Genomic DNA, 26,331 nt, shown 5'->3' on the forward strand with positions numbered 1-26,331 from the left:
GTGTCTTTGCCCAGCATCAGCGGGCAAGTCAAGCTAAGATTAACAAGGAGCCTTCGGTTGAGGAGTCAAAACGGGAACATGGACACAACAAGATAACAAGATAACACGGTACATGATAGTGACATGACATGACAGTATAATACATGATAGGAAAGGTGGTCGTGGTGGGTGGTTGGTTCTATTCAAACCTCCCATCCATCATTCGCCCAGCGACTGGTCCACTGGGCTGCCGGTGATCGCTTCTCCTCCGTCAACCACGGCTTATGAGACGGTGAGGGCCCCGGAAAGGCCTTCTTGTAGCCCATGTTCCACCGGTCCTCAACTTCCATGAGCACGGCGCGCTGGGGCTGCGCGTGAGGCGGGATCGGCACTTTTGCTTTGGGACGTCGGCCTCGAGGAGCAGCAGCAGATTTGGCAGCAGCCGTTGCCGTAGCCGTGGTCGCTGCGGTTTTCTTTGTGGAAACGCTGCTGCCACCGTGCTCGCTGTTGGAATTGGGGGTAGAGAAGGTCGTGGTTTCGGTAGTGAAACTTGACTCTCTCTCAGCATCCTTGATGATGGCTCTGAGTTCTTTGTCGTCGTCGGTGATTTGGGCCCGAATATAATTCACATCGTCGGAGCCGTTGAGTGTCGACATGACGCTTTGTCGTGGTGTGTAGGTATACCTATCGAGGTCGATCGGACCGCCCTTGGGGATTATGGTGGGATCCAAGAACGCATCCTTCCCCTTGGCGAGGAGTTGGTTGATATCCAGGCTCTCTCCGTGAGGGATCTTCTCGGGATGGCTGGGCGTCACGCAGTCCATGTCGACTTCCTTGCGGAGGACATGGTCGATGTCGACCGCGGAGAAAAATGCACATGATTGAGGCAGATCTTCGATGCCCATCTGCTGGCTGAACATGGCCCGGGTCCAGAGATTGCTGATCTGCAGGGCCAACGCTGCCCGGTATCGATCTTCATGCTTGACCAGATATCTGATCTCGTCGTGGACCGTGATGGCGAGCCGAGCATCAATGTTGAACCGGCGGATCAAGTAGTCCATGCTGATGATGAGGAGATGCAGATAATCGACCCCGGACGATTGAATCGCCCAGTTGATGCGCGAGGTCATGAATGATCCCTGGTTGATGAATCGACGCATCAGGGCTTCGGTGATCCCGGCTCCCAACACCGGGGTCCGAGGACGCTCCTGCTCTGCAAACTCTTCGAGCTTGTTGAAGACGAACGACTCCGTTCCTCCGCGCCAGAAAGATCCATTTCCAAATGCTTTGCGACGTGTGCGGGTGCCTTTGGTCTCCTTGTACAGCTTCATGGCGATCTGATTCGACTGCGTCTCGGAAAGAGTAGGGTTGAATTGTCGCAGTAGGGTGGCCGCGAATTTGAGACCTGCTCCATAGATCCGACCGTAGTTGAACACTTTGGCGTCGTTACGCGAGATGCCTAGAATCTTCGCCGTTTTAGAATGAAGATCGGTCCCCGCAGCCTTGGTCCCTTCCAAAGTCATGAAGCCAATTGCATTGCCACCATGAAGCTGGAACTGTGCATCACCCACCAGTGATGCAATCCATAGTTCCTGGCTGTCGACGTCGGCACCCACAAAGCAGTATTCAGGAGGCGCCTTGACCATTGCCTTCAGCTCTGAACCGACTCTGTTGGCTTTGGCGTTCGAAGCAGTAAGCCAGGTGTTTTCGACGGCTCGCCGTGTAATGGTGCCCATGGGTATGATCTGCGGAAGGATGAATCCTTGATCAGACTCTCCTGCTAGCTGGGGCTCTCGATCAGCCTCTCTGACAACCATTTGCGAGGTGATGCGATCCCGTGCCGAGATCCAGTAGGAGCACGAAGCGTTCATCTCCAATGCCTCCCTAGCTAGAGCATATTGCGACGACAGAATGCCGGACTCGAAGTATTGCATATATCCTTTTGCTAGGGGGGAAGCACAGCGCGCTGCCGGCCCATCTTTGTGAGGAAGTTTGAAGTAGGTATGATAGTAGTCAGTTTGGAGACTGGGGTTGGTTTCTTCGGACATGTCACAGCAAACAACATTGCTGTTCTCGTATTTGCCAGAATCTTGGCTGGGTACTCGGAAGGTCCAACCGTGCTTGTCAGACCACACAAGCGGGTAGCTGTCCCAGCAAAGTTTCAGTAACAGAGGAGCAATCCTCGTTCGGACTGTCAGGTTGATGGGGGAGGTGTTTGAAGTGAATAGGTCTTTGTACCAGTTCGGAGCACCTGGCTTCTTCTGTCGAGCAACTGGCACAGGCTCTTCACCCTTCTTCTTGGGTTTCTTGTACTTGATCTCCTGGCCCGACCAGTCCAGCTGGTTCAACCATGGATCCTTGTTGTATACTTCGGGCTGCGCTTTGACTTCGAGAGCCGCTTCTGACAATTGTAGGAGTTTCTTTTGGACTTCTTCCAGCCTTTCCTGGTATGTCTTCTCGGCTCTCTTGAGATATTCGTCCCAGGAGCTGTCCACAGGTAGGATGACGGATGACAGATGTCGTAGTGCAGCAAAGCTGACCGGGTGGGGACAGGTCTCCAGGAAATTTGGAAAGACTTTTTGGAAGACCCGATGGGTGATTGCAACATCTGCCGCGCAGTAGTCCAATAGTTCCTCAAGCCTTTGGCAGATACCATCTCGGTCCAGTTCACCAAAGTAGTCCCTCTGGCTCTTGTCGATGGTGACACCACAGTGGAATTTGGCAACATCACGGAGAGAGTTGATGGAACTCCTTGCCACCCACAGTTCCTCCTCTTCCTCACTCAGCATCTTGCTCTCCAGCATTGTCTGCAGCTCCACTGAGTTGTGATCGCCAGACATTTTGTCGCGCAAATCTCGATTCTTCTTGTGCTTCATCCAAGTCGGGCGCTGTCTTGAACACATGCCATTGACCGCCACATGTAAGGACATTGTATCAATGAAGAAATTCCGCGACTGCTTGAGGTCATACTCCTCTTTGACACGTGCTCGGTCATAGCCGATGTTATGCCCGACTATAATTCGGGGCTTGGTTGGATCACCCAACGGGATGAGTTGTCTAGGGTTGTCCGTCTCGCCTAAGAGCCATGGAGATATCCAAGCATACCAGGCGGTAGGACTTGCAGCAGTGGCCATGACCGCGAAAGGTGTTTCCTTCCACATCGTCTCCACATCGAACGATAGCATGGTCTCGTCAGGAGCTGCTACTTCCTCCGTCGTCATGTCAGAATTGTATTTTGTCCAGCCACTTCTGGTCACCCATTTCCGCGGTCTTTGAGGAGTGTTCGCTCTCACAAATGACTTGCCGTAAGACAGGTATGGCTCCGAGGCATCCATGCCCAATTTTGTGAAGTGTTCGTCCAGGGTAGTCCCATGGAGCGGTGGCGCATCCAGTCCGATTGCCGGTGTGTCATCTTGATTCTTTCCCAACAACTCGTGGCGTCGGAGGTGGTCCTTCGAGAGTTCAACCAGATCAGGTCGTGGTCTCGTCGCGCCTTTGGGGAAGACCTGTGGATGGAGAGAGTCGCTTAGTTGCTGGACGCCGATATCGTTAAATCTTGGATGCGCTGACTGGGAAAGGGTGGTTTGGCGGGTTGTGTCTGGATGATCGTGTCTTTCGGATTCGCTGGCGTAGCGGCGTCGTAGAATGGCGGCCGCTCTGGATGCATATGCCTGGTGTATTCTGAATTTTTGGGAGGTTCTGATGTAGCCTCGCGCGCATTGCGCCGGGGTAGGAGGCCACAACATGTGTGCGGTCGTGTTTCGTGTCACCTTGCCATCACGAAGGCATCTGTTTGCAAGAAAGCAAGAGGAGAATCTTGACGTCGCTTTTCAGGAGGCGGGACATCGTTACAATGGCAGATGGCAGATGTCAAGATGGCAATGATCGCAGATTGGCAGAGGCTCTTGATAGCTTATCATCACGTGAAGATAGTAGTCGTCCAGCCTTGTGCTCACCCCGGTCTCGTGCGACAGGAGCCAAGACCCTCGGCCCCGACCTCTAATAAGGTAAGATCTCAGACCTACCACCCCTAATATCGCCAGTACCACCTCCTACGACTCAACCCAATCTACGACGCCGACGCCGACGCCGCCACCAGCCTCTTCGGCCAGTTCAGTATATGATCTGGCTCCTTCGATGTCTAACGAGCAGAGAGGCGTATAGAGGAAAACACCGCCGCCATAAATGGAGGGCCGAGAACGAATACTGGCTAGGATGAGGCGTCCAGTAACTTAGACGCCGTCCGCTCACCAAGGAGGGACTGTCTTCCCATTCACATTAACGGCGAGGAGGATAGTGTGATAGAGCAGCGTTCAGCCCTTCTGTCCGGCGATGATAGTGAGGCACGGGCTGGACCCTCCGTCAGGCCTTCCTCCGGAAGCTGTACCAACCCAGCAGCGACGGCGCAGGAAGAGTTACCCTGGGCGCCGTCCCCTCGGTTCAGTCGAAATTCCTGAAACCCCCTCAGGAACGGAGTAGTGGTGGCATACCGACCCCTCTGTGGTGAGAGTTATAAGAAAACGGCTAGGTGCTGAACGGCCAGGGTACCTCGTTCTATGCTGGGTATACTCCTCCGAGGGCGAAGCGGCCAATTCCAAACTCGATCGTCACCCTCGGGAGTACGACGAAAAGATAAGCTCAATCAGTTTTCCAATAGATGAATTGGACTTCATGACTAGTCGTCTCGAAATTAGGTATTTAAGCCATGAGGGAAAATTCTCCAGCAGTCGTCGAGGACATGACAGGTGGTTTCACCGCACACGAGTATGTCCCGGAGATGGATACTAGCACAGCTGCAAAAGGTGCAGCCGTAGATGCTGTGAATCGGGATGAATAAGTTCAAGGTCTCGCAATCGCTAGCAATGAGGAGGCTACTACTCGTCATAACGACCCAGATACTGAGCTGCCTCGCATCAGCAACGATCGCAAGCCCGACATTACTACCGAGACTGCGTCCACTGCTGCCTCCGCGGCGAAGTCTGCCCCCACGTTCAATATGGACCTTGTGTCTGTGAAAGATGCTCAATCTGGATGAGGATCGAAAGTTCAAAGTGCCACTGGTGGCATTTGCAAATTGCTTGCGTTTTTCATTTTGTGACAGGACGGAACATCTTAGACCAACCATCGTCCATGAACACCAACTATGACGGACGGTGAAGGTATTCTAGTCCAGTTGTGTCCCCTGGCTGCCAATGCAATTAGGTGTTGAATCCTCTCTGAAGACACCAAGCAATAGCCTCATCGAAAATCTGGACCCCCTCCAGGATCTCGTCCTCGGTGATCGTGAGGGGCGGTGCCATACGGAACGAACCTCCCATGCCGGGCAACTGTACGATATTGCATGATAAGCCGGTCTCCATGCAACGAGCAGCGATGGCCTGACCCAGATTCTCGGCAGGGACCTTAGACACAGGATCCTGAACAAACTCGACTCCAATCATAAGCCCGCGGCCGCGGACCTCGCCAATGACAGAGTATTTCTCCTTGAGCTGCAATATAGTTAGCACAGGTGTATAACTTGATGCAAACATGTCCTTGAATATGGTTACCTTTTCAAAAGCGGTCTTCATGAATTTTCCTTTTGTCGCCGACTGCTCGGCCATATTGTCCCTCTTGATAATCTCTACTACCTTGGCACCGACTGCACAGACAAGAGGATCGTTCATGTGAGTTGTGCCATAATAACCACGTTTCTCGTGCCATACCCGTTCGATCTCGGTAGAGGTGACGACGGCGCCAAGAGGCAGACCAGCACCCAGCGTCTTGGACAGGGTGAGGATGTCAGGAACAACACCATAGTATTCGAAAGCAAAGTTGCCTGAGAAAGTATTTGTAAGAATGTAAGGAGTTTCCAGAGGGGAACGAAGACATACTGCCGGTGCGTCCAAAGCCGGTCTGGGCCTCATCGATAATGAGGAGCATTCCTCGCTTGACGCATTCTTCTTTGATAGCCTTGAGATACCCGTCTGGCAAGGGCAGAATACCGCCTGTTGAGACAATCCCTTCTATCACCAGACAAGCCAACGATCCAGAACTTTGGCCTATTACACCGCTATAAGCAAGAATAGGGATACCGTGCTATAATGAATGTCACTTACGGTCAATCAAGGCAAACCCATAGTCGAGCTCAGATTTCCAATCGTATGTTCCGTCAGGATGTCTGAAAGGAGACCTGTAAGGATAAGGTGTCGGCAGTATAAATGTGCCGGGCACAGAAGGACCTGCCGCATGGCGGCCATACGAAAATGTAGCCGCGGCTGAACCGTGTGTCATACCATCTAGAGCACGCAAACCATAAGCTCCCCCGCTGACATATATTGCGCATGAATAGCGAACTCACGGTAACCAGCAGAGAGGGCAATCACCTCGAACTTGCCCGTGTACACTTTCGCCATCTTGATGGCGACTTCGTTTGTCTCGGATCCTGTGGAGACGAAGAGACATTTGTCGAGACCTTTTGGAAGCATCGAGGTGACAGCGGTGGCACAATCTAGGACGGGGTCGGAAACCATGACCAGATTCAAGTGCATGAGGTTTTCGCATTGCTTTTTGATGACCTCCACGAGTTCCGGGTGAGAGCTATAGTTGGGTTAGGCGACGTCCATTTTGAGCGAGGAAAGGGTTGGCGCAAATTCCACCTACTGGCCTAGGACAGAGCTCATCTGACCGGAGGTGAAGTCCAAAATCTTCTTCCCAGCAGGATCATAGAGCCAAGAGCCATGCGCACTCTTGATCTGGACTTTGGCCCAAGGGCCTCCATAACGGATGAGCTTGTCAGAGACAGCGGTCTCAAAGCCTTCGTCGGTCGTGATCTTGGTAGGGCGGAGGGAAGCCATGGCGACAACTCATACACCAGAAGAAGAGCAAATAAACATGCTGTGATGAAAGAGACATCTGGTCGTAGAAGGCAGTTGGATTTGTTTTATTGTTTTTCCGTGATTCCAAAGAAGCCTTCCAAACATGGATCTGTGCTTTGAGGTGTGCAATACTTCATACCCACAACTGCTCGGAATCAAGAGATCGGCATGTCGCGCGCTCCGTGGTGAGGACCACTCGCGATCTTCCCGACAGCATCGCAAGTCGGGAGTGGTCTATTCCCATTTTAGAAGGCCCGAACCGGCAAACTGTGGGGTAGACCTCCGAGATAGCATATCATGCCCGAGACCCTAAGATAAGGCAAGGAGAAGCTTACACGGATTACAGGTCTTAGAGTCCCATCATTTTGAATTACGAGTCCGTGTCAGCCGCTGCGGGTGTTGTGGAAAGGGACGAGTCCATGACAAGGAATAACAGATAATGCCAGTGTGGAAACCCCCCGCCGGCGGAATCGGTCCTGCCAAAGCTGGAAAGTCCGGTCTGGACAGATTCTTAGACCGGGCCAGATAGGCCGGACACAAGCGCCAGCGGAGGATGAGTCCCGATCTATACCTTACACAACCAGATTTGATACGCAAAGGTACAGGTGCAGGTATCATGTCTTAGGACCTATCATGCTTGTTCTTTCCCAGGGGCTTCCCGATGTTGATTTGATGTTTCGGTCCTTATCACTGGAGGCAGCTCTTGCTGAGGCTGTAAGTCTGGTTATCTAACTTTCATTATCTCAGCCCCTTTGTGCCATGCATATATACCTTGGGCCGATCAACAGCAGCTTTTCTCGACTCTGTCTGCATCTTGCTCCTTGCATTCTTGAAGAATCGCTCAAATGGACTCTCCGACGAAGAATCAATCCATTACCAACGCCGCTCCGGCTAGGGCGGTTGCTGTCAAGGATGCTACTGATATCGAACCTGGCAATGACAACCTCGATCCGAGCTCGCACACCCATGCCATCGATGATGTTTTTGCGGATAGCCAGGTCAAGTTGCGTCGAGGCCTTCACGGGAGAAGTATCACGATAATGGGGCTCGCGGGAGCTATCGGTACAGGTCTTTTCCGTATGTATCACGTCAAGTACCCCAGGGCTATTTCGCTAAGAAGCAGAAAGTTGGCAGCGGTAAAGCGGTCACCAATGGTGGCGCCGTTGGTGCCGTCTTGGGTTACACTGTTATGGGCGTGGCTATCGGGTGTATGGTAAGTACAATACAATCGTGGGAAATCCCCTGAGGATATTGGGCTCTTACAACGACGCGCAGATGATGTGCTTAGGCGAAATGACGGTCTTCAGGCCTCATGCCGGTAGCATTGTTTCCTTCGCTGGCGATTTCGTTGACGACTCCTTCGCGTTCGCTTGTGAGTGCTCAGAGACCCTCCTACTTTGCCTACTTTGCTTGAGACTGATAGCAGCTTTCAAAAGTCGGATGGACATATTACCTCTTTCCAGCAATTATCCCGGCCGTGGAGCTTGTTGCTGCTGCAATATTGATTCAGTATGTCTCAACATGTGCTATCTAGCACCGAGTCGGATTTCCTGACCCTCATCTGATAGGTATTGGGATACAAACTCTGATCACATGGCCATATATCTCGTTGTGATGATGGGTGGTGTCATGGCATGTAACATGCTTGGCTCGAGGTGGTTTGGAGAACTTGAAGCCGGATTTGGTATTTTGAAGGTGCGTGACATGATACAACTAAAGACGGTGAACTGCTTCATTGACTCCCAACCTTGGTGTCAGGTTACAGCAATTGTTGGACTCATTATTCTCGGACTTGTTATCGATCTTGGAGGGGCACCCAACAAAGATCGGCTCGGATTCAGGTCGAAGCAGTCTATTCCGCAGGTTTGTCTCTTATGCTTACGACTTGCAGATATTGGAAAGAGTATCCATTCAACGATGACTATTTGGATATTTCGAACAAAACAACCGCTCGCTTCTTGGGATTCTGGTTGGTTGATTTGACCTGAGATTCTACGACCCCCTTCTAACACGCAGACAAGGGCCGTACTCACTCAAGCCGCATTTTCATACGGCGGAGTCGAACTCATTGCCTTGGCGGCCGGTGAGGCCCAAAACCCGAGAGTCGCTATGGCTAGCGTTTATAGACGCATGTTTTTGCGTATCGGCCTCCTTTACGTGGTGTCTATGTGGATTATTTCTATGTGTGTTCCACGAAACGACCCGAATCTTCTTGCCGAGCTTGCATCAGGGAAGACATCTGTCGCCGAATCTCCTTTTGTGATCATGATCAACCGTGCTGGAATCTGTGAGTATTCATCTGCCCAAGATTATCAGAGTAGCTGACGACGTCCAGCGGTGCTTCCACACATAATCAATGCCGTTGTACTTACGTCTGCGTTCTCTGCGGGAAACTTCAGGTATTGGATCTCTTGAACTCTACCTTATGTATCGCGATTGATCTCTAATTGGTTTCTTACAGCTTTTTCATGGGCTCACGAATGCTTGTTGCTCTCGGTCGTCAAGGCTACGGCCCCAAGGCTCTAACCAGAGTGACCAAAAACGGCGTCCCCATCTATGGGTTTGTGATCCAGTCCGTCTTTCTTTGCCTTTCTTTCTTAGCACTTTCGAATGGCCCCAACAAAGCATTCAACTGGCTATCCAACCTTACAAGTAAGTCCTATGCTCCCACCAGGCATTACAGTCCAACTTGCTGACAAGTCGCCTAGCTCTCTGCAACATGATTTGTTGGACTTGCGTATGCGTCTGCTTCATACGGTTTCATAGTAGGTTTCACCATCTTCGAACTTGAGTGCACTGTCTCACCGGACTTAGAGGCGTGCGTGGCTCAAGGAGTCGATCGCAAAAGCTTTGTCTTCAGAAGTTATTTCCAACCATATCTTGCATGGGCAACAATGATCTTCATCGGGATTGTGAGTAAGTGAATCAGTCTTTATGGTCTCTCTTCGACACATCTGTCTAAATTGTCATGACTACAGTGTTCTTCAACGGTTTCGCAACTTTCATCGGAGAGGAGTTTGATTATCAAAACTTCATCGTTGCATATATAACTTTGGTTATGTAAGTGGGCTCGCTTCCAAAGATGATTTCACGTCAGGGCTAATCCACTGATATTTCCAGATTTGCCATCCTCTACGTCGGATATAGGCTTATACGACGGACGAAACTGATTCCTATTATGGCGATTGACTTGTCCTACTAGGCAGGAGAAGTCTTGATGATACATTTCTTTTATACGTGCGCCAACATAGAAAGAGATTGAGGATGGGTTGAGTGTGGGAGCATGGGATATATCACGAAAGAGGTATATGGTCGTTGCTCCTAACTCTGCAAAGAGTGCTATCGAAGGAAGGCCAGACCACTCTTCACATGGACGATGCAGCATCTTCAAGCCAAACGAACGGCACTCGAACGGCCATATGGAAAATGCTTATCGAATCAACAAAGACGGGCCAATTTTGCCACAGGGGGAGAAGCGATGGACACTTTCTGACATGGCAAGCCCGGCCTCTCATCGTCCGAACGACCGAGCTGTGTTGACCGCTTTCACTACCTCTTTTGATCCTCCTCACTCCGAACGTTTGCTGGTTCGATGTATGTTGGCCTATCTCGAATCGAGGGACGATATAATGATGAGAACCTCGCATTCAAAGTGGCGGAGATCATTCACGAATTTAGCATCCGCGATCATATCGGTTGCTTTGTTACAGACAACTCAGACAAGAATGGGACATATCTGGACAATTTTGGTGCCAAGTGCAGTATTCTTATTCCAACTGTCATCGAAACATGTAGCCTGGGTCGAAGCTATTGTTATTTGGATACTAGTACCTCCAATTTCCAATAACTAACCCCCCGGTTAACGGCACGCAGGTGGTGATAAAAGAGAGCGCTATGATTCTGATATGAAATGCGTAGAAATTCTTCCATCGCCTTTGCACTTCCGAAACCAGACACCAGCATCTCATTTCCAGTAAAGTACTAGTACAAGAACGCAGTCATGTGCCGTTAAACATATCCCACACACTGGGAAAGAGTTCATCCACGGCCAGACTTTCATTCATAAGAGTTTGCTGCAACTCCTGAGTAAAGTCTTCGATGTCAATCTCTTCTGGTGTCGATAATTTGTCGACGATCTCGCCACACTGAGCTAGACAAAGGTCACCTAGCTCCCAGCCATATATCTCTTTGTGTGATCTTAGGGCGGTCACTAGATTGTGAGTTCTTCTCACAGCAGGATGGTTGCTGAGACCAGATGACTTGTCTGGACTATCTAGAGCACACCCTAGTAGCAGTGTTGCTGCATAGGCCAATAGAAAGGATGCCTCGGACAGCCAAAAATCATTGAGCTCATCCTCACCTAGGTCTTGAACAAAATGGACAATTTCTTCTGCAGATTTCTGTGCCCGGAGGTTTCGATGAATGCTTGCGTCCAAATCCAGCTCTAATTGTCCTTGGCTAGCAAAATTCAGTTCCATTCTCCGGAATAACATCGTGATCGACAGGTAGCAGAGCCTGAGATTTGCCGCCCCCGGGACTTTCAACTGGGTTCCACGAACAACAAGCTTTCGTAAGCCATCGGATAGACCTTGCTCCCACTGATCTAGTCTTAGCTCGAGGTGTTTAAGTTGCCTCTCACGCGGTTCGGATGCTTGTGATCGAGACGGCATGCTATAGATCAGTTCGAGGCAAGGGGCAAGCACAGATTCGGTCAGATTGCACAGCGCAATGAATATAAAGCCTGCTTCTTGTTTCAAGCCATCTGATACCTGTCCCACGATATCCGTGATGGATGGCACCGGCACATCATGATGACAGTTCTGAACATGATAAGGAGTGCCATACGCAAGACTAGACCTGGGTGGACATCAACGAGGTGCTTTGAAAAGGTCTTGGGAGAAGAACGTGGGAATGCTTACCATCGGTCATGGATGAGTATTCCCCACCAAATCCGTACACGTGCAGATTTCTCTGAATCAGCGATTTCCCAGGTGCTGCAGTCACGATTCAGGCCGAGCGACTGAGATAAAGCAACAGCTCCTCCCAATGCTATTGAGTTACTAGTTGTAGTAGTTGTTGGACGACCTCCAATGTTCAGCAAGACGGCAATGACAGTGGAAAGCTCAGGTGAGAATAGGAGAGCATTGAACAGCGACTCCAGAGCCTGAGACCATATGAAAGGAATGTCCGGGCACCTTAGAGAATCGAGTCGCAGTTTGTTGGACTTTCCCCAATAGGCCGTGGCGTTAGCATACAGACAGGACAATAGAACTGGCGAGAGATCCTCTTTCTTTTCGGAGTAAAGTTGCCGAAAACTGATATCATCGAGCATGGGAAAGCATACGTTGGACTTTTCAAGGTATCTGTCCAAGCATTAACTTGAATAAAATGACTCCCAAATAGCGACTTACATCTCAACAAGATCCCCTGCACATGGCTCGGTCAACTTCTCTATAAATTGGCATTTACGCCAATCTTGCATCCTATCTCGCCTCAACCCCAAAGGCTGCATGCGAACAGTAGTGAATAGACCAGAATTTCGTGTGTTATTGGTTCCCAGTCCATTAGGAAATGATGACCTGGTTTGCTTGTTAAATGTTTCGGAAGGATTTGAGACCCAGTCCCCTAGGATTTTGGCGTCTCTTGCAACGGCAGGTCCGACCACATGCGAAATTTCCTCGTCCGTTTCGTTGTCCACGGTTATGGTATGGAGAACTGTAGTAGTAGACCTCTGCTCGTGGTCGTAAACTTTCTCAGGAGCTGTTGCGCCAGTGCCTTGGCGTGTGGGAGTCCAGGTCACATCTACCCGAGACTTGGTCGTAACTGGTGTTGATGTATTAGGATTGGCCTGTAGAGCTTGCCCTTCATTCCTGATCTGGCCCATGGGTTCTGCTTGAGGCTCGACTCGATGCGGTCGTGGTGGAGGTATCCGCCGGCTCGTCGCTCCTCCCGCTCCTCCCTTGGGCCGATCTGGAAATATGCATTTCTCACCCCGGGCCTGGCACACGGCACACTCTTCAGAACCACGATCGACTCTACATCGCAATTTGCGTCGACGGCAGGATAGACAGGCCGGATGAAGGTGCGAACGAAAAGGTCGATCTGCCTGAGGCGGCCAGCCTGGCTCCACGAATCGTCTGAACGACATGGGAGGAAAACCTCCGCGATAGATATAGAACGTTATACACTGATACAAGCAAGATGATATTGTGATGCCAAGGCTCCTTGTTTAAGAGACTCAACAGCTCAAGAGCTCAAGAGCTAGTAAGTGAAGGGTTTGCGAATATTCCGAACAATTTACTACAGGTAGTAGGTAGGTACAGTACCAAGATAACAAGAGCATATACTAAGTGCCTACTAACCTTGTTGGAGAGGAAGTCGAAGGATTAAAAAGGAAGGTCAGCCGACTATAAAACTACAATGTACCTAGCCTCGCTGGCAAGGCTGTACTATGTACGTGACCAATGCTGAGTACTAATTTGGTGCAAGGTTGATTGTCCTGTTGATAAAGTAATCAGGTACCCAGGGGACGGAAAACTCGTGAACGCGTCTGTTATCTGCCCCATTTATTTCATTGGGGCCTTGCCTTGTCCGCCAGTCGGGTATCAGACGCGTGATCTGATCACTTACCTTACTATCTACAGCAGTTCCGGAGTGGGTCATGATAAGCCATTATTGCGAAACGGAGGCCTAGTCGGACAGTCTTGTCCGCCAATCGGACATCTCAGATAGGTAGGGATACCTTGAGTCAGTCGGGTGGTCTTATGTGTTAGTGGCCTTGTGAAACAGTAGACATCTGGTCCATCACCAGGAGTGACTAGACGGTCTATAGAGGTAACGGGACCCCGTCGACGCGAGGGTAGCTAAAGGGTGAGGGCGAGCTGGGTAGAAGGGTAAGAGGAAGATGGGAGTAGGGTAAGGTGCGAGGTAAGCGGGTATAAAAGCGGCGCGCTCTAAGTTAGCCCGCACGTGAGCTGCGAGTAGTTTTCCCCAATGCTTTTGGCCGTAAAGTGGCAGAGGCCCCTGATGTCTTATCGTCACGTGGAGATACTAAGTAACTCGGCCAGCCTTGTGAGCAAAAGCGGCGGCATTTTGTCTAGTTCAGGTTAGACTTCGAACCGGTCGAGGTCGATGTCCTCTGTGTACAAACTGTGTGTGTTGTACTGTTCCTACGCACTTCTTGTCTGTCAAACAGCATTTCCATACGCCTTTCCTGTATGAGTCTGCAAGGCTCTATGCGGATAAAGCAAAAGGGAATATCAACATGGCATTCAACGCCAAAAACCTGGAATATAACAAGCAAGAGCCTGCTTTTCTCCGCAAATTGAGAGGCGAATTTGGTGGCCTGGATGGAAGACACAATATCCAGATCGCCCGTCCGAAGAAGGACAGACTCAAGACTGGCGACGATGACGACGATCCCGTGATCCTAGATGAGCAAGGTGAGCGGGTCGACAAGGCCGAATTCGAGCGAAGGATGAAGGAGGACGAAGTCGAAAAAGAATTGGCGGGAGAAGTGAATGGCGAAGGCGAACCTGAAGCCCAAGGAGAGGCCGAACGTCAGAAGGCAACCGAGAGGCAGAGAGTCACAGAGATAGGAGCCGCCACCGGTCCGAAAAAGAGAAAGGCGGTCAAGGTCGTGGGTGAATACGGCGAAGACGGTGAAGGCGATAGTAACGAAAATCATTCAGACGACAATAGTGGTAGTCACTCGAAGCAAGTCGCCCACAAGAAAGCCGAGGAGAGCGAAGCCAAACCTACGAAGAAGAAAGACTCTGTCACTGCGAAGAAGAAGGCGAAGAAGATCAAATTGTCTTTTGACGACCCAGATGGATGATTGCTATTGGGGCAAGTTATGAACATAACAAGCACAATCAAGCGTGGAAAGCGCTGTCGACAAAATCCTTCCTGGTCCAGGCCATGTCGATCAACGCTGCTGTGTACCACGCGTTGCTGGAGGTTCTCGGTGTCGCAAGAGGCTCGCACTCATCCCTCCGCCAGCCTCGACAAATTTCCCGGAAAACCTCGGCCAACCTGATCAGCAGGTCATGAAGCACTCCAAAAAAAAACAACGTGCGTCCGAGTGACTGTCGGAAATGGCCCGGGAGGCCGCACTACGACGGACAGGATATCGTGGGCCCATTGCGTCAAGGGATAGGAAAGCACACATTGCAAAGAGTGGGTTCGTTCAACAGGAATGAACCCTGAAGATGTGCTAAAGGCATACTCTCAGCCTATCTCTCGCATGATCCTTGCGATTTCTCTCCTCGCGAACCTCTCTCTTTCGGCTTTGGGCATCTCAGAGCCAGCCTCCCGAATGGCAACGACTCGCTCCATCAGTCCCTGCAGCTCTTCGACCTGGAACTCTTCGTCGTCAAAGGACCCTCCTTTCGCCTCTGGTTTGGCCTCCCTGGTATCCTGCGACGCCTTGTCAGGCTCTGACATATCCACCTCCGTCATCTCGCCCTGTGGCTCAACGGCGTGACTGGAATCCCACCCTGGCACATCCTGCGTTGCCGGCTCACTATCTTCTGCCATCTCTGCCATCTCTGTATCGAACATAGACATCTTGAGCTCCATCATTTCGCGTTGCAGTTCATGATCAAGATCCGAAAGACCCCTGTTGACCAAAGAATCCGTTGAAGACTGCTCGTCGTCATCCCCCTGCAGGTTGAAGTCGAATCCGTCGCCGTCCTCGAAATCACCAAAATCGGGCGCCACAGACCAATCAATGCCCTCTAACACTTCGATGATTCTTTTGATACCTGTTTCCTCGCCGTAGTCATTTCTGGCATCCGCTTGGTTTTCTGATTCTGCTTCCGGCTCTCCGAGTCTTTGCACTGCGCCGTCCCAGGCGACAAAGTCCCACCCCAAGATCCCCCTATCTGACAAGCAAGCGTCTTCGATCTCCTCTATGGCACTGGCCAACCTGCTTGGGAAGATCGTTGGCGAGGTAGATTGTAGGACAACAATCGAGGCAACATCGCGACCATAGGTTTCTTCCTCGATTGCCTCTCTAAGCGCATGGACGGCCTCGATGAATGAATAGTAACTGGTCGGGATTGACGAGGATGAATGGGATGAGGTGGGCAAGACCAGCACAATCCCACCGATGACAGCGCGGACTTCTGAGGCTTCAGGAGAGAGCATCTGCTGTTTCCACTCCTCGAGCGTTGAAGGAGCGTCGGGTTCATGGTCGGCCCGAGGGCTTCCGACTTCATCTGGCCGCTTCGTTAATTGGACCTCTGCAATGTCCACGGTCGGTGTTGCAGTACTGGCTACATCGGTAGAGGAAGACGCTTTCTGATCATTCCCCGGGCTTCTTGATGCCGCCACCGCCGGCAGCTCATCGCACCAAATACCCACATCGGAACTGTAGTATTTCGTCCTCAGGGCCAATGGCGGGTGTGAGGTGTATCCGGTGAAAGAGGTGACTTCATCAGGCGGCCTCGACCCGGTAATTGCCTCTAACAGATTCGGGAACGGCGGTACAACAGTGGGCTCTGAAGCTGGCGCGAGCACGAGGAGACGGAGGGATGATAGTTGCGTTGATGTTGAGGCGGCCATAATGACCGTCCACCCCGCGCTCGGCAGGGAACGCTGCCTGGGATTATCTTTCTTGGGTCACGGTATTCGCTGGCTGCTTGACACGATATCAAGATGATTTGTTAGGTAGAATGTGTATGCGCAAGTAACTACTTCGGAAGCATTGCAACCTGATTACTTTGTAGGTACTCTGTAAAGACCATTTATATTCAGCCTTGGCAGACGAGGCTATCAATCAATCCCCGGATGAGATGACTACAGGTTAAGTAATCAGACTAAATTGAATCAAACATCCTTCTGAACGATTTGCTAGACTTCTCCCTAGCTTTGACGCTGGGATTCTTCTTATCGCAATGCGTACAATAGACCGCGTCGAACTGCGTCCTCATCCAGCCTCTGCAGGGTATCATGTTGGTTGACACCTCGGTTCCGCGCCTCTTGCAAACGTCCAACGCCGTTGGAGACGTCGCATGGCACCACCCGTCTTAGTCTCAGTAGACGCCAGACTCCGGGTTCCATCGATGGTGGGCTGTCATCGCGGACAGATATTCATTGTGACTTTCTTCGAATTCCTCCCAGCCGTCCCTTTAGTTCCTCCTTCCTGCTCTCGCCCGATTGACTGTAGCCCTTCCTCTTGCCAGACCAACACCACGGCCTCTAATGCCCCGGGTTCTGAACATAGGCGCGTTCCTCAACATATCGGGAACAATGAAAAATCGTACGTGGCTGCCTCGGATATAGACTTGATCCAGATGCGACACCCGACCATCTCGAGCCGTGGCGGTGATGTCTTTGAGTTGTACGTTCATGTTGTCCTCGGCTATAAAATCCAGTCGTCAGTATATATGCGTCGAAGGAGTAGAGTTCAGAAAGAACAATCCGCCGAAATTGTGGCTGGCGCGAACAGGATATTGACGGCTTACCCTCGAGAAGCTTGCCGCGGTAGACCTGGCCCGAGGTGAGTTCTAAAGTAACGACATGTCCCTGTAGGCAGTTTTGGTCAGCTTCACTTCTTGTTGGTGTGTAGTTTCGCAGCGGAGCGCACCTGTGCCTCGTTGAGCAGCTTGATCGGGATGCCGATGGTGGATGTAAGTTTGCCCATGGTGCGCTAGAATCGGGTGACTGTGGTCGGAGAGCAATTGAGGCAGACCAACAGATGTTGGTATTGGGACTCGTCAAGGATGGAAGGCTGCGCAGTATCCTCGTCGTCGTCGTGATTGTTAGCAGCAGATGTTCATCACTATTAGACACATTCAGTTGTGAAATGCGCAGCCACGAAAATCGAATCTGAGGCTGCAGAATTATCTCCGTCATTATCTCCGCCAAAGTTGCTCATGGATTTCAACTTCAACTCTTGATCCTCGACTCTCCGACTCTCGACGACAAGCTACACTTTCCTAAATGTTTTGAATACAATGTGTGTGCCAGTTCAGTCTGCCCCTTCTCTGGGCTGACGATCACTCCCTTGTTGACATGCCTTTCCTCTCGAATGTGCCCGCTCTCCGGCTAACCCTCGCCTACGCCGTCCATGATCCCTCGAGCCTGCTTCCACACAGAACAATCCCAACCCTCCTTTCGCTCCCTCTGCCTATTAGTCCTTGGCTTCCCTCGCTCGATGGCGCGGGACAAAAGCCTAGAATACGAGCCTTGGTGTTGGACAAAGACAATACGCTCTGTCCGCCCCAGACAGCCAAATTGCATCCATCCTACATAAACAAGATCGAGAAGATCAGGGAGTCCCCCGAATTCTCCCAGAACGCGCACAGCATCCTCATCGTCTCCAACACGGCAGGGAGCAGTCCGGACCTGGAGCATGAGGCTGAAGCGAAGCAATTGGAGCTCGAACTCGGACTTCCCGTCCTGAGACAACACCCAGACCGCAAGAAGCCTTTCTGCGGCCCTGACATCCTGAAATACTTCAAAGATCATGGCGTCACAGAAGATCCAAAAGAAATCGTTGTGGTGGGGGACAGACTGGCGACGGACGTGCTCTTGGCCCGGGAAATGGGGAGCTGGAGTATATGGTGCAGGAATGGCTGGCGTAATCCCGCAATGCCAGGTCGAGATTACAGAGGATTTTTCAGCAAGATGGAAAACCGCTTCGAGAAGGTCATGAGAGGAGGTTTCGGCAAGGCTGCTCCTCTTCCCAAGGTTACGTGATTTGTGGATCGTCAATGACCGATCAGACTAAGGCAGCTATTCTGTGAGGACCTCACAGCTTCCAGCGACGCCCATACCAATCTGTACTATACCTACTCCAACTCTTTTGCCGTGTCCAGCGTGACGAACCGGTTACATGACGACTCTACCGGGTTTAGTCTGTCAATACGTGGTCCAGCCCCATTGTTCGGTATCCTTCGAGACCGATACCATCGCTCAGCAATGTGCTGCACAAGAGGACCAGAAACACCGCAGCAACACAAGACTTTTCTCTAGACAGGTCGGAGCTGGCTAGAACGAGCATCATACCCGGTCACTGGATGGGGCGATCTTCAGAACGACGCTCACAGCTTCAAGGTTTGTTCTCCATCGGTTGAGCTGCCAGATGCAAAGGTTGGAGTTCCGGCCGTCGGGCTTTGATAAGGAGGCAACGTTCTGTTGTCGATTGACGTTGTAGAGATGCCTGGTAGTTCGGTGGCCCCCGACCCGGTGAGAGCACTCTGGCTGGTAGAGCGTCCGACGATCGACATTGGCGACTCGGCTGGACTCAGCGGTGTTGACGATGTCCGCGACAAATCTTTCCTGAGCAACTGACTAGTGTCCGAGGTCATTCTTCTCGAGACGATCTCGGCCACGGCGTCTCTCAACGAAAACATATTGTCCTTGATCCTCACCTCCAGCCTCCCTGAGATGGGGATGCGTCTCCAGTCCGAATCGCCGTTGACCACCATGAAGCGGACGGCCTCGAAGAAGACAGTCTGTCTGCTGGTGGAATGCTCGATGCAACATGCGTACTTTAGGTCAATCTGATGTCGAGAGCACCTCGCTCGGCTGGAGATAATAGACTCAATAGCCTCGTCGCGCCCGACACTCCTGTCGTTTCCATTCTCGTTGTCCTGGAAGTCTTTGGAAAGGAGACTGTTCAGACTTAGACGACTGGGCTCAGCGTTGTCGTATTCCGTGAACAACGTCTTCAGGCATCTCAGGCCATAAGGAGACTTGGGCGAAATGGCCTGATACGAAAGAGTATGCTCATGTACCTGGACCTTTCCCATGTTTGTTGTCGTTGTCGACTGTGAGAAGGCTGGTCAGTGGTCAGTGGTCACCCCAGAATTCCATCAATATCAGAGACAGAGAGAAATGCCGTCAGCATACCCTCGGGGTTCATATGGCTGGCTAGACGTCTGCCTAACTACACGAACGAACCCATTTCAATCAAATCTCTGTGACAATCCGTGTTGCAAGCACATGGACGAGCTTGGGGATGGTGCCTGATTGCTTCTGGGCCTTTTTTGGGGGCAGTCCCTTCGTCCAGGGGCTGCGCCAGGAACTCGCCCGCTCGGCCCATGGAATGAATGATCTGCGTCAGGCCTCCCATGGCTGGCCATCTTTCCTAGGCCTTAGTTTCATCATGCCAGAACCTTGAAGCCAGCAGCTTGTTATGGCACCTACGCACAATAGGGTTCACCTAGCATTCCACGGTGGGGAACTGTCACAGCTTGCTCCAAGCTCCGAGGCGCGCCATATGTCTGAGTTTCTATTATGGTCAACCTTGCGAGGGACTGGCAACCGTGCGTTCTGTAGGAGAAATAAGTAGCGGCGCGGCGGCATTATGACGGCTGTGCTCCAGCTGGACCAAGTTTGAAGTTTGAAGTGCTGTATATTCTACACGGTTGGTGGTTATCAATCCTTTCCATCCTTGCTTCAACCTTGAGACTATTCACCAGACAGTCTTACGGTCAATTGAGTGCAGGCCCTTCCTGCTCGCTATTTGTCCAAGACAATGGTCACATTCTGCACCAATGAGAAATGCTGCTCACCACAGAAAGTAACACAATATAATGTCCAAGAAGTTCGCCGCATTGCCCATTGCCGTAGAGTACCTCCATGTACCTATGTAATAACCCTCAAACCCGACGAGGCTGTAGGGACGAGGCTGAGATGCTTGACGTGGATACCCCTTTTATCTTGCGGGAGGGGAAGAGGGGAATATACACAAAGGGAGATGCATTTTGAGAAATCTGGACACGAGCATTCCCCTCATGTGCTTTACAAAATACCCTATGTCAACTGAAGCGCACAAGAGCAAAGACTACGCTGGGGAGGGGAACATGGAACAAGAACGACACGTTTGTGGGACATTTCATTTAGTGTCTATCACCACTAAACGGAGCAGTCAATACTGCTGTGTGATCGGAAAGTCTCACTTCTCTTCGCTTCGCCTCATGTTGTAGCACGCGCAGTCTTTTCCCGAGCAGCCAAACCCTTGCTCGAGACCGTGAGCAACAGAGCCAAGCAGAACAAAACAAGATGTGGCAAGTCATTCCGCATCCATCTTGAGACTTCTCAAGGTACATCTCGTCCATTTGCTATGGAAGCGCATTTCACTCGACTCTAGCCTGCCCATCGAAAGGTCCAGACGAGGCTGTTGTAGCTCTTTTTGGGTCTCAAGCGTTCCCCCCACAAGGAAGCAACGACATCTTGAACCTGGTCGGCCGTGTTGTAGGGACACTTCATTTTGCCGCCTGGCACAACTTGGTTGGTAAGACGGGCTAGCAGTTCCTGAAGTGCGTCCCACTGAGGGCCGGTGTTTGCGTTGGCTTTGGCCTCGAGCCAGACTAGGTTGACGTGCGTCTGCATGCGGCAGACACTCAAGAACACATTGCCAAGGTCGTCGTCGCGTTGGGCGAACGCTCGGAGGAGCATGGTTTCGAGACGGACGTTCCATTCGTGAACCGGGCTGGCGCACGGGAGTCGGAGTGCGAGGAGACCGTGTTCGATGGCCATTTCTCGCGCTAGAGTCGGGTGGAGGCGTGTCGTGAGACGGCGAGTGTATGCAGATCCTGAGGCTTCGACGTCTGCTTCGCCGTCGTCGGTGAATTGGCCAAAAGTCGCGGCGGTGTGTTTCATTCGCTCGTCGTGCCATCTGGGGCGCAGGCTGGCCCTGATCCATGCCTGCTCGGACCAGATTGACCAGATTGGTCCATCATCAGGATGCGGAGGCAGCGGAGCAGACGAACGAGAAGGGCCAGCCGTGCTGGTGGGCTGTGAGCCAGAGCCAAATGTCGAATCATTCGTACCAATTGTGTCCTCCGTAAGTTGCATCAGGAAGATTCTCAGTCGTCGAGCCATATTGTGTCCCAACGTTCCGCTTCGGAGCTCACAGAGTCTGTATGCACTCACGGCAACCAGCTTGCAAACGCGGTTGATGCCTTCCCTGCCCCTGGCCGACACGTCCACGAGCGGACTAGTTCGCGTGCGAATGATTCCCGATGCTTCGTAGTACACTCGTTCGTAGAACAGTTCGGCGCTCATAAAGTCCACACGCTCGACGAACAAATCGGCCTGCTGCATCACATTCTCCAGATAAGTACAAATGGCATTGTAGGCGTAAAGGTTGGGCTCAGCTGCGCTGCGCGCCTTGTGCATAGCATACTCATCACGGATGGACTGCAGCCGCTTCTCAAGGTGCTTGGACATGATATCTTGACCATGTTCTGCAGCAGTATTTGCTGGACGGTGGAAATCGACCGACCTGATGTGAGCGTGCAACAAAGGCAAGGCGTTGTATTTCATGAAATTGTCGACACGGTTGATCAAACGAGAGTTCGGCTCGTATGACAAAGTCAAGTTGTACCGCATGCCACGAGAGAAGGGACATTCGACCATGATCCATAGCGCATGCATGAAATCCGCCGCATCCTTGTAGCTGCACACGTAGAATGGAGTGTCTGACTTGCTGCTCTGCGCACTGAACAGAATGAGCGGATTGAACTTTGCTTCCTGGAAACCGCTGTTCTTGGGATCAGACGGACAGTTGATCAGACGAGATGCTGGTAGAGGGCCCCAGACGGGTATGCCATAGTTTCTGAATTTGGCTCCCAAGCCCTTGATCCGCGACTGGAGTCCAACAAACTTGTTCTCGTTGTAGAGAATTGAAGTCCCTTCCAGGTAAATCTGTTTGCACGTCTGCAAGACCGCAGTCTGAGGAGTGCATCTGTTTATGATTGGTAGAGAGCCATTGATCTCTTGTTCGCCTTTATGTTTGAACACCGATGCCTCCAGAATGTTGGGCGAGTCAAACAGAAGCTCAGGGACAGTGTTGGCGGCTGGGCGGCGTGTATGAGCGTGGCGGTTTCTGTCGACGAGTAGGTGGTAGCGCAAGATTCGGAGGCGGACTTCGGTAGGCAGGAGGAGGAGACGTGAGGCAACTTGAGCGTCTTTGACCAGGCCTTGCTCGTCTTCTGAGCCTTCTTCACCCTCTACCCAACAATCAAAGATCAGATTGAGGGTGACAACTTCCCGCGACTGTATCGGCATCTTCTAGGCATTGCGCGACTGCGGCGTGAGGAATCAGGCTGAGACAGGGTAACAGTAACAGGTCAGACCGATCTGGGATCAGGCGTGGCCGCAAGAATGGGAGATGCGCAAGGTATCAGGACATGTTATCGCGAAGGTATCAGAGTACTCTTGCGCCTGGGTCTGCGGAACAACAGCAAATCAGTCAGGCCGTTGAACACAGACAGAGACTGTTGTGGGAATGTGAAGTCCGGGGTGTTGGCGGGGAAAAGAGCCGCAGTCAGGAAGAGAAAGGTACTGGGGAGATGAGGATGTTGTGAAGAGTCCTGTGAGATCTGTCGCGAGACCTCTCAGGTCAGACTGAGCCCATCGGCCATCACAATGAACAAAGCGACAAGGCTTCATCCCAGCGGGAGGGCACCCATTCACTTTGCAGTGTTGAGTGTTGAGACTTGCTAATCGTGTTGTGTTCACGGAGGACTATGTATGTTCAAGTGCTGTGGTAGGAGAGCGATGTTTGTTTGCAACGGATCAGGCAGGTCACCTGATCCGGCCTAGATGAACACGTGCAAGAGAAAGGCATACAGGGATACATATATACAAGTATACAGGCAGTAGATCCAGATGAAGACAATCAGGTTCCTTAGTTGTCACCATACAACCATTTAAATATGTTGAGCTATTAGTAACTCATTGATTGTATGGAATGATTGACGGTTGGCGCTCAGACCCTCAGTTTGCCCTTCAAGTTGTGCTTGTCTTGTCTCTCGCCTGGCGTCGACGTCAAGCCAGGGGCATTCTGCGCTGTACAACATATTGAATGTGCATCGATCAGGTTCGACGTGCGGTGTCTCCAAGCAAATCCTTCAACTGATATCCATCGTGTCGCCCTCCGCCTTTCTCTTGTCTTTGACATAGGCCACAAAATCATCCACCGCCATGGGCCACGCTCCATCCTCTGTCCACCACTCAAGAGACTCTCCGCCCGGCTCCCTTGTTTTCAGGACCAACTCGCCAACCATGTTCCACAGATCCTTGTTGACCGGTCTCTTGCTCTGCGATTCATAGTATGCACACCACAAGTCCATCCACTTTGTCGTCGACGTGTTCCATTCGATGCCTCCCTTACCCTCACGGAAGAACATGTTCCAGAAGTCGATTGCGGAATCCATCGGCACGCTCCGTTGGCCCTCAGGTTTGGCGAGCTTGAAGGCATTGCGATACACTTGTTTGAAGTATGCAGAGTCGGTGGCGAGTTTCTTCCGGATAATATCGACGTACTGCGCTTGGCGAGATATCGTGTCATACGCTTTATCGGCGGTGGAGACGCTCCGCCATCCAGAAATGAACGGGCCTCGTTCAAATTCGCCGATTGACGGACATTGCAAAAGGTCGCAGATGGCCAAGTGAGCGACTTCGTCGAGCTCGACGTTGAGGTCGGTCAAGTATTTCTGAGCGCCCTCTATGCCGATTCTGTCTGGGGCATCCTTCGGGTTGTCTGTGTCCTGTCAGCCACCTGGCAGACGCGCAACCATTCGAGGCACCTACCTCTATAATGGTCGAAGAGTTTACTCAGGTTCTGCTGAATGGGAGATACAGGGCTGTTGCTGGATCCGCTCTGATAAAACCTGTCCGACAACACCCTCGTTAGTTTCTTCCACTCGACAACGTGTAAACGACAGACCCTGAGGGCTTTGAACGGTGGGATTTGGCGCCATTCTTGCTTGACTTGACTCTGGCGGGCAACTTGGCTGCAATGCCTCCCACGACGGTAGTGATGGCTGTAGACACGGTCGCTGCTACATTGCCATGGCTTGATGAAGGAAGCATTTTGACTCTCTTGTCCCGTGGTGAATCCGAGCCCGGCGTCAGAGGTTTCTCGACAGACTTGCGCTTTCGTGGCATAGTGATAGGTTGGTGAAAGTGAGGATACTGGCAAGGTAGTCACAGAGAGGGTGTGTGAGTGGTGTTGTTGAAGCGGATGTTGGGAATGAACTCAGGAAGGAGCGAGAGACCGCAACTGCCAGTCACATAGCAACCGATCTGCGCAAGAACGACGGCGGGATCTTGGCAGTTGTACGCACTTCAACTTGAAGTCTCTTCCCAGTTGAGGCAGTCAGTGCTGCCAGTGTCACTGCAGCCCGCAAAGGCAGAGGCACCCGTCTCGCGAGGTTACTGTTCGGAATCACTCGGTTGTCCGTTGCGGTCGGTTTACCACAATCACTGGGAGATGGAACGATATCGATACAGCCTGCAACGATCCGATAGTGCGATCCCGGCAGCTCGGGCAGCCAAATTCCAAGGAAGCAGACATGGCATATGGGTCGTTGCAACATGTGAACGGCTTACTTACGAATCGAGCGCCCTTTCCAGATTCCATTCATGACTTTTAAGATACTGTGGCCAGGCTTAATTATGCGATCTCGGTCTTGGGCTCTGGCCATCACAACGTACCCTTGCTGCTATACTCTCCTTCGCTTGGGTAAAATTGACGAATTGAGATATCGAACCCCTCTGGGAAGGGGTGTAACTGGGCATCTCGACGCCTAGTACGAGGTCTGACAATGATCTAAGCTCTCTCAGATATCTGGGATCAACGGCTTGCTTAGAAGAATTCGCTTGATAGGCCGCACAGGTGTGGAAGCAGGGAACGACCCAGGCGATTGCGCTCCTTGCCCGACGATCGAAGAATCTATTAAACGAAGAATCTAAAGGCTCGGATCTGCTGGATGGCAAGAAATCACTGTTCATGAGGCTCCGATGTGGCGCCAATGAGGTGAAGGGCCTCCCTCTATATCGGGAAGGTTCACCGAGTGATGCCGGTCATCTAATCTTATCTAATCCTAGATGCATTCATCTGATCTGATCGTTGCACAGCCTATCTGAGAGCGAACGCGATTCAGCACGTAAGTCATGCTACAGAAGTACATAGGAAAAGGAGCCGTGATCGATAGAATGAGAGATGTGCTACATACCTGGTAGTGTTCTTGGAGTAGTAACGTGGCTTCTGATGAGGAACTCAGCCCCTGTGTCCACCCAACTGCTCTCAGTGTATACTACTGTGCATACACTGGACAAGGCAAGGTACCTTAATGATGCAAGCCTGTGCAGTGCACTGTGCACTACACTCTAGTACGGTCGATCAGGTACCGAGGGGTAAATTGTGGCTGTCAAGGCTGTGCACAGGCAGCCATTACAAAATGGCCCAATAAGGATGCACCGGCGCAGTCTCCGCCACATTTTGTGGCTTGGGGTTGTCGACTATTCTCGAAATTGCTCTGCACCGCTTCCATCTATCTCTGAATTCAATTCATGTGCTGCAACGCAGTGAGTGAACACCTGGTAACCAAGTTAACAAGTTACCTTTATCCATCAGCGTTCAACAACCTTTACAAGCAGATGGAACTGATGTGAAATCACCCTGCTCTCATCCTACTCAGCTGTCCTCATCGCCAACAGTCCTACTAAGTCCCTTCACTCCGAGTCCTGG

General features: G+C 51.5%; 11 protein-coding genes across 11 annotated transcripts; 3 read left to right on the forward strand and 8 right to left on the reverse strand.

The window, feature by feature from the left end:
* Nucleotides 1-182: 182 nt before the first annotated feature.
* Nucleotides 183-3,725, reverse strand: A1O1_09227 (DNA polymerase gamma 1; the record flags this gene model as incomplete). The annotated part of the gene is made up of 1 exon (XM_007730083.1): nucleotides 183-3,725. The coding sequence occupies one exon, from the start codon at nucleotides 3,723-3,725 to the stop codon at nucleotides 183-185; it is 3,543 nt and encodes a 1,180-aa protein (XP_007728273.1).
* A 1,452-nt stretch (nucleotides 3,726-5,177) lies between these two features.
* Nucleotides 5,178-6,815, reverse strand: A1O1_09228 (2,2-dialkylglycine decarboxylase (pyruvate); the record flags this gene model as incomplete). The annotated part of the gene is made up of 6 exons (XM_007730084.1): nucleotides 5,178-5,468; nucleotides 5,529-5,797; nucleotides 5,853-6,020; nucleotides 6,078-6,257; nucleotides 6,320-6,558; nucleotides 6,622-6,815. The coding sequence occupies 6 exons, from the start codon at nucleotides 6,813-6,815 to the stop codon at nucleotides 5,178-5,180; spliced, it is 1,341 nt and encodes a 446-aa protein (XP_007728274.1).
* Nucleotides 6,816-7,681: 866 nt separating this feature from the next.
* On the forward strand, nucleotides 7,682-10,038 carry A1O1_09229 (uncharacterized protein; the record flags this gene model as incomplete). Its single annotated transcript, XM_007730085.1, has 14 exons — nucleotides 7,682-7,913; nucleotides 7,964-8,049; nucleotides 8,112-8,208; nucleotides 8,273-8,345; nucleotides 8,405-8,531; nucleotides 8,595-8,677; nucleotides 8,728-8,805; nucleotides 8,858-9,123; nucleotides 9,172-9,235; nucleotides 9,298-9,488; nucleotides 9,545-9,601; nucleotides 9,651-9,752; nucleotides 9,815-9,896; nucleotides 9,957-10,038. The coding sequence occupies 14 exons, from the start codon at nucleotides 7,682-7,684 to the stop codon at nucleotides 10,036-10,038; spliced, it is 1,620 nt and encodes a 539-aa protein (XP_007728275.1).
* Nucleotides 10,039-10,834: 796 nt separating this feature from the next.
* On the reverse strand, nucleotides 10,835-12,984 carry A1O1_09230 (uncharacterized protein; the record flags this gene model as incomplete). Its single annotated transcript, XM_007730086.1, has 3 exons — nucleotides 10,835-11,693; nucleotides 11,756-12,199; nucleotides 12,248-12,984. The coding sequence occupies 3 exons, from the start codon at nucleotides 12,982-12,984 to the stop codon at nucleotides 10,835-10,837; spliced, it is 2,040 nt and encodes a 679-aa protein (XP_007728276.1).
* A 1,116-nt stretch (nucleotides 12,985-14,100) lies between these two features.
* On the forward strand, nucleotides 14,101-14,673 carry A1O1_09231 (uncharacterized protein; the record flags this gene model as incomplete). Its single annotated transcript, XM_007730087.1, has 1 exon — nucleotides 14,101-14,673. One exon carries the CDS (start codon nucleotides 14,101-14,103, stop codon nucleotides 14,671-14,673), a length of 573 nt encoding a protein of 190 aa, XP_007728277.1.
* A 392-nt stretch (nucleotides 14,674-15,065) lies between these two features.
* On the reverse strand, nucleotides 15,066-16,403 carry A1O1_09232 (uncharacterized protein; the record flags this gene model as incomplete). Its single annotated transcript, XM_007730088.1, has 1 exon — nucleotides 15,066-16,403. The coding sequence occupies one exon, from the start codon at nucleotides 16,401-16,403 to the stop codon at nucleotides 15,066-15,068; it is 1,338 nt and encodes a 445-aa protein (XP_007728278.1).
* Nucleotides 16,404-16,969: 566 nt separating this feature from the next.
* Nucleotides 16,970-17,484, reverse strand: A1O1_09233 (small nuclear ribonucleoprotein D3; the record flags this gene model as incomplete). Its single annotated transcript, XM_007730089.1, has 3 exons — nucleotides 16,970-17,202; nucleotides 17,306-17,366; nucleotides 17,428-17,484. 3 exons carry the CDS (start codon nucleotides 17,482-17,484, stop codon nucleotides 16,970-16,972), a joined length of 351 nt encoding a protein of 116 aa, XP_007728279.1.
* A 371-nt stretch (nucleotides 17,485-17,855) lies between these two features.
* On the forward strand, nucleotides 17,856-18,542 carry A1O1_09234 (HAD superfamily (subfamily IIIA) phosphatase; the record flags this gene model as incomplete). Its single annotated transcript, XM_007730090.1, has 1 exon — nucleotides 17,856-18,542. One exon carries the CDS (start codon nucleotides 17,856-17,858, stop codon nucleotides 18,540-18,542), a length of 687 nt encoding a protein of 228 aa, XP_007728280.1.
* Nucleotides 18,543-18,886: 344 nt separating this feature from the next.
* A1O1_09235 (uncharacterized protein) lies at nucleotides 18,887-19,597 on the reverse strand (the record flags this gene model as incomplete). Its single annotated transcript, XM_007730091.1, has 1 exon — nucleotides 18,887-19,597. One exon carries the CDS (start codon nucleotides 19,595-19,597, stop codon nucleotides 18,887-18,889), a length of 711 nt encoding a protein of 236 aa, XP_007728281.1.
* Nucleotides 19,598-20,936: 1,339 nt separating this feature from the next.
* Nucleotides 20,937-22,862, reverse strand: A1O1_09236 (uncharacterized protein; the record flags this gene model as incomplete). The annotated part of the gene is made up of 1 exon (XM_007730092.1): nucleotides 20,937-22,862. The coding sequence occupies one exon, from the start codon at nucleotides 22,860-22,862 to the stop codon at nucleotides 20,937-20,939; it is 1,926 nt and encodes a 641-aa protein (XP_007728282.1).
* An 845-nt stretch (nucleotides 22,863-23,707) lies between these two features.
* On the reverse strand, nucleotides 23,708-24,746 carry A1O1_09237 (uncharacterized protein; the record flags this gene model as incomplete). Its single annotated transcript, XM_007730093.1, has 3 exons — nucleotides 23,708-24,339; nucleotides 24,390-24,469; nucleotides 24,526-24,746. 3 exons carry the CDS (start codon nucleotides 24,744-24,746, stop codon nucleotides 23,708-23,710), a joined length of 933 nt encoding a protein of 310 aa, XP_007728283.1.
* Nucleotides 24,747-26,331: the final 1,585 nt, after the last annotated feature.

The sequence above is a fragment of the Capronia coronata genome (genome assembly GCF_000585585.1).
Source record: "Capronia coronata CBS 617.96 chromosome Unknown acBCG-supercont1.11, whole genome shotgun sequence".
In the NCBI taxonomy this organism is placed as follows: Eukaryota; Fungi; Ascomycota; class Eurotiomycetes; order Chaetothyriales; family Herpotrichiellaceae; genus Capronia; species Capronia coronata.